We start from the raw sequence: 6,280 nt of genomic DNA on the forward strand, positions 1-6,280 counted from the left end.
GCCACTATATTGTTCAAAATATGTGGAAATCACTAATAAATAGTAATGAAAGAAAATTTTGGTTGGGTCACTTAGAAGAAGACACTATAAAAATCTGGTCTACTTCAAGGATGATTGATATTTAAACTTCTAAAATAAATATATTTATGTATTAGAAGTATAAGTTGTTTGTGTATGTCTGGCAAAGGTTTACCTTGACATGCTATGTATGCAAGGTTAAGCAGCTGACCAAAAATTCTTAAACTATTCACTTAAAACATCAGCATCATTCTTTGTAGTGAGGCAGCTATCAATTGTTAAATAATTTTGAGGACTAGGGAAAATTGAAGCTGTGCTCTATTTTCAGCTCTGCTTTTTCAGTTTTTAGATGCATTTCTGGTAATTCACCTTGAGGAAAACAGGTAATAGATTAAAATTTGGAAACAGACACAACACTTGAATTAATTACCTTAATTTACTCAGTTATTCATGCAAGAGTAGTAATAACAAATAAAAAGCAGGAAGGAGGAGAGAGAATTCTCATTGTAAAATACTTAAAGTAGAGCAGCTGTGAGTGGCTTTATACATAGGTTATTTTCAAGCAATTTTAAAGTATCTCCTTAAGCCACAGATTTCCTGTTTTCATTTTGGAAAGAGGAAAAGTATCCTTCACCTCTTCTGTAGTCAGGACTTTGCTTTTTTTACTAGATGGAGCTGAATGACAGGGAATTAATGAATATACCAGTACAGTACTGATGGGGTCTGGGGTAGCCATTGCCAAGCTGCTGCCTATTTCTCCTAACAAGTACCTGATTTAGTACCTGTGCTCAAGGAGAAGTCATGGGCCGTCAGGACAAAATAATGCCTCCTATTCTTTTTATCAGTGAAAAGTTCTGTCCTTGACTCCAGACAAATGAAAAGGTTCATGTGTTGAGCTCAGCTTCTGCAGAAGTTCTGGTATTCATGGCTTTGGTGGGTTTTTTTTTTTTGTCTTCCCAGGAGCTTCCTCTTCTGTTGTACCTAAAAAAACTATCCAGGGCTTTAACCTCAGCCAGTATTAACAGTGTGGATTTAGGCTTCATGAGTTTAGGACCCTTTCGTAGAATTTTTCACCCCACGCAGCTCCACTGTTGAGATAATCATGAATCGCAGTAGCAGAGTTTTGCTAATAGAAAGATCAGAAATAGCAGAAGAAATTCCTCTGGGGCGCAGGAGTTATGTTCCATATCTTAAAAAGATCTTTTTACAAGACTTAGCATGAAATACTGATACTATGGTTCTGTGCAACAGGCTTGTGCAATTTTGTGTACATTTTGGTTTTGTCTGTTACTTCTGCTGGCATTAAAATTTCTTCATCTATTTCTGATAACACTGTATCAAAAGGAGAGAACTTAAAGGGGAAAACAACCAAGTGGCTTTCACTTGGAAAAAACAGGGCCTGTTGGAAGAAGAACAGGGGTCCAGTGCTTTCATGAGGTTCTGACTGTCTTGTTTCTATTTTATTAAAAAGAAGGTTTCTTCTTTCTGCAGACGATGATGATGTATATTAATGACTTCTGGGAAGTGGCCCTTCTGCCATCAGCACTCTCTTAGTGGCACATAAGCTCTTTACAACACCGCTGCCCCAGGCCCCCTCAGTTTATTTGCTATTTTTGGGGGGGGGCAGCAGAGGGAGAAGCTGAGTTCTCTCTTGAGCTGTCCCTCAAGCAAAGTATTAAATTTAGATTCTTTCATGGTGTACATACTGGTAGGGAAATGAAGGAGGAGAAAAGTCAGATTTCAAACAAAATAAAATGTAGTTATCAATAGTGTTGGTGTTTTTTTTTTTTTTAAGGTAAACTTCTCAGGAAAAGTACTCAACATTCAAAAAAATAATGCTGTCTTCAGTCATCATTAACTACAAAAATCTCCATCTTCTAAACCTGGGTGGCAGTGGACTTTTAGTTTGGTTTCTCTATTTAGGCATTTTTGTTTTCTGAGAATCCTTTACCAATGCAGTAGAACTAATGTCTGCCTCTTCACTTCCCTGTTTAAATTGCAGTAGAGTTTAACAGAACTGAAGTAACTGGAACTTACACAAAATTAATTTAAGATCACTGTAGCTTCAGCTATTAAAATGGAAAGACCAAAAGAGAAGTGTGAACTTCTTGAAGGACTGTCCTCTTATCAAGAAGTACTGAAACTGTAATGCTGATGCGTTAAGGAAAAACAACTTTGTGATTTAACATTTTGAGGTGAAGTTTCTCAGTAGCTCTTTCTAGATTAAACTGACAGAGATGAGGGAGTTGCTAGAGACAGTAGTGACCTGTACTTAACAAGGTCTTATTTTCTAGTCTTAAAATTCCACAAAATTATGAGTTTCATTGTATCAAGTGTTTATCATCCTACTACAAAGGTGAAGTTCTATTCAAATGGTGTCAGGTGTTAAATGTTATTAAAGGCTAAAAATGTTTTATAAACAGTGGAGTATGAATATAATCACTTACTAATGTCTTTGATGGATTATTTGTTTAACCATTCAATAATGCTGGGAAAAAAAATAGGTCTTATTTATGAATGTACTTGAGCTACCTCATTCATTTCAAACAAGCATATTTTACTATTAGAAAAATCTACAAATCTATGCTGCTTCAAGCACTTTGCTATAACTTAATCATTGTGCATTTTCCAGAAATGTCATTAGCTATCACAGAGTTAACTCAGAAGAGCATACCAGAATGTATTAATTTTTAAAAAAAAAAAAGCATTTATTTATTGTCTACCAGTTTATCAGTTAATCTTGGTCAGGCATATATACACCCAAGCGAGAAAGCAGAATCTGGTTTTGGAATGTGATCAAAGAGGAAGTTTATTCTTTTCTGGATCATGTAGCACAAACTTTTTAGGAATAAAGGGCAGGGATCAAGAGTATAATCCCATCAGGGAGGAAGAAGGGCGAGTCTAAGGACATTTGTTCCATTCACTGTAGTGTGCTGTTGTACCTGAAAATAAAATGCTGTTTGCAGCAATACTGAGCTTCATCATGTTAGTGTTTGATCAATTTACCTTTAAGAGAACTATGTATAAAAATTACACCTTTTTACTCAGCATTTCTGTTCCTTGGGGAGAAAACTGTGAAGATATTTACCTTAATGACACAAATGTGTATTGTCTTAGTTTTTTTTTGCTACCTGTCTGTCAAAACCAAGAGTACTCAGAGAACATAACTAAATTCTGTCCTCCATACTTAGTGTTTCCTCTTTTTAGAGTGAAAAAAATGTCACTGTAGATGGAAACCATGAGACCATTACAGCCATCAGCAGCAAGAGCAATGCTCCATCCCTAACAAGATGCGTAATGGTGTGCCTTCTTGGCTTTGGTCCACACCCTTGAGACCTAAACCACTCAACCACTTCATTCAGGTTGTACTGCTGAGGCTCATACCCCAGCTCTTTTCTGGCCTTCTCCATACTAAAATAATGCGTGACACCAGTTTTGTAAACCTCTGTGCGAGTGAGGAGAGGCTGAAAGTTATAAACATGTCCTACAAGAAAATGAACTACTTCAGTAAGGAATGCAAAAAAATAGACAAGGGAGAGAGGAAGACGACAGGTTGGGAACTTGTAACCCAAACCTTCCACTAATGGTCGGAAAAATTCAAAGTTATTGACAGGCCTGCCATCTGAAATAAAATAGGCTTGGCCTGCAGCTATGTGCTTTTTATTGGCTTTGAGGGCCTCGGATGCAAGGATATGAACCTGGACTAGATTGTCTACATGTACAAATTCTACTAAACTAAGAGGATCTCCATATACAAATTTGAACAGTCCCCTTTCAATGTAACTAACTATTCTTGGAAGATGTCTTTGTTCTCCAGGCCCATAGATGCCTGCTGGTCGGAGAGCACAAGTCCTTAATACACCTTTCCCGTTTCCAAGCTCAGCACCATTTGCTTCCAGCACCTTCATTTCAGCTAAAGATTTGGTTCGGGAGTAGTGATCTGGATGAAGGTGAAGAGGTAGATAAGGCAGAGATTCATCCCCATTTTCTATAATCTGGCCTCCAAATATCACATTATATGTACTTGTATAAACCAGACCCGACACTCCTGTGCTCTTGCAGGCTTGGATGACATTTTCTGTTCCTTTCACATTAACATCTTCTATAAGTTTTCGGTTCAGCTGCTCCCTGCCAGACATTCCATAGGAAGCGATATGGAAAACGCAGATTACATCTTTAAGAGCCTCTTCCACTTCAGACAGGCAACAGACATCCCCTTGCACGAACTTTATTCCCTCTGGCACAGTTTGAAGTGGCTTCACAACATCAAAGAGAATCACATCAACTCCCTTTTGGTATATGGCACAACCTAAACTAAAACATGATAAAAACTGTATGTTAGTATACATAGCATAATGATGCATGAAACATTTCAGCTGAAGGTAAGAGGACTGAACTATTTTAATACTTTTTTTTCCTTTTTTCTCTGATGAGAGCCTTTTAAATATTCAGCCATCTACTATGGGGAAGATTCAACTGTGATACTTCAGCTATTGAACTAATTTCTTAGGCTCCATCAATACTCTGAAGAAAAAAAAAAACATGGGAAAAAATGAGGCAGAACTGCTGTAAAGGAAAATTCAGAACAGAAGTAACTGAATTGCTTTCAGCAGCCTTTTGGAAGAAGCCAGCTAGTTCTCTGATTCTGTCCCCTGCAGATCATCATCAGCAAACCTTTCAGATGTAAACCTGTAGCGAAGTATTAAAAAACCCCCAAAATCTTATTAGCTTTATCTTATTCCTTTTGTGCCATCCCAGTTCTGTCAGGACAATAGGTTGGTCTTTGCCATTGCATTTGAAATTTATGGAGAAGAGGAATGAGTGAGATGCTTCTAAGCTGAATACTTTGCCACATGCCTGCATTGTACTCCAAGTCACAGATATAAACACAGGTATTGACACAGAGTGTAAATCCGGTATTTCTCCCCCCTTTCCTATAACTGTTCTATTTCTATAGTGGTTAAAGTGAACATAGTGGAGGAAAAAAGCAGAAGTCAGACAGGTATTGTCTGAGACTCCCCCGCCATTTGGAATTTACTTTTTGGTCATGACCAATCTCTCTCACCTATGTAAGCAGTTATAACTCTGAAGGTACTCTAGAACATAGTCTAGGGTTTAAAATAGGATTTTTTCTTTACATGTTAGTCTGTAGAGCCACCTACAGTAAGGGGAAATGGATTTCACTGAAATATGTACCTTATTAACAAATCTAATCCTAAAACATCACTGTCCATAAAAATAAATATATTCTTGACAGTAGAGAGCAGCTGAAGTATTTATTCTATATAGCTAAGCACATGTGTAACTATTTGCAGGCCATGGCCTACTGTCAAAAGAAAAATCTGCATACAAGTTGAGGCTTGCTCTTGAGAGTAGGCTGAAAGACGATGATCTAAATCCCCATTACAAAGGTGATGAGGCAGGTAAGTGTCTGCAAGCCAGCTGATGCTTGACATTTGGAAGCACAATAACATATTTGCTTAAAACATTTAGAAACAGAATAACATTTGTTTAAAACTGAGACCCAAGATGAATCAGAAGATGGGGTGAACTGGATCAGGCATCTCAGACCCACAGTTTTCTTTCACAGATGGATTTTGTTGCATTACCAGCAGCAATCTATGACATTTATTCTCATATGTAATAACTATTTAATGCACTAACCGGAAGCCAAAATAACCACCTCCTCCAGTAATGACGACTGTTTCCTTGGCAGTGTTTTCTGGTTCCATCCTTTGGCACTACTTAAGGAAATTGACCTATAAAACACATTGTAAAGATGCACATTAAAACCAATCTGAGTTTTAATATCACTACACATTCAGTTATTCACAGATCTATTTCATGTTTTAATTGAAGCCCTTCATTTCACCATCTGCTAGGCGAGGCAGAACCACATTCTATCCTGGTATTCCCCAAAAGAGAGGTTACAGTCAGAGAAAAGAGGACTGCTGTGAAAACAAAAAAGCAAATCTATAGCTGTCGTTATGAAAAGCTAGGAAAGTCTTCAACTTCCCTCCCCGGGCCCTGTTCTGCAGCTACTCCACCCCATATCCCCCAGCCACAGGCGGAGCAGTACGGGCCGGATCGGGCCCCCTCAGCACGGCAACCCCTGTACGGGGCACGGCCCTGGGCCGCCGAGGCCCTCTCAGCGGTGACCTGCAGGGAGCGCAGGGCCGCGCTGAGGAGCCCCTGAGGACGCGAAGGGGGCTCGGTGAGCTCCTGCCCGTACCTGCCCTCCCGGCCGCTGGCACCGCCTTCC

The 6,280-nt window shown here is 38.9% G+C and overlaps 1 protein-coding gene across 1 annotated transcript; it reads right to left on the reverse strand.

Moving 5' to 3' along the window:
• Positions 1-3,156: 3,156 nt before the first annotated feature.
• On the reverse strand, positions 3,157-5,779 carry SDR42E1 (short chain dehydrogenase/reductase family 42E, member 1). The gene is made up of 2 exons (XM_009703612.1): positions 5,683-5,779; positions 3,157-4,332 (listed from the first exon to the last, which is right to left on the reverse strand). The coding sequence occupies exons 1-2, from the start codon at positions 5,748-5,750 to the stop codon at positions 3,222-3,224; spliced, it is 1,179 nt and encodes a 392-aa protein (XP_009701914.1). The 5' UTR covers positions 5,751-5,779; the 3' UTR covers positions 3,157-3,221.
• Between the last annotated feature and the right edge of the window lie 501 nt (positions 5,780-6,280).

The sequence above is a fragment of the Cariama cristata genome, unplaced genomic scaffold (assembly GCF_000690535.1).
Source record: "Cariama cristata isolate BGI_N322 unplaced genomic scaffold, ASM69053v1 scaffold21647, whole genome shotgun sequence".
NCBI lineage: Eukaryota > Metazoa > Chordata > Aves > Cariamiformes > Cariamidae > Cariama > Cariama cristata.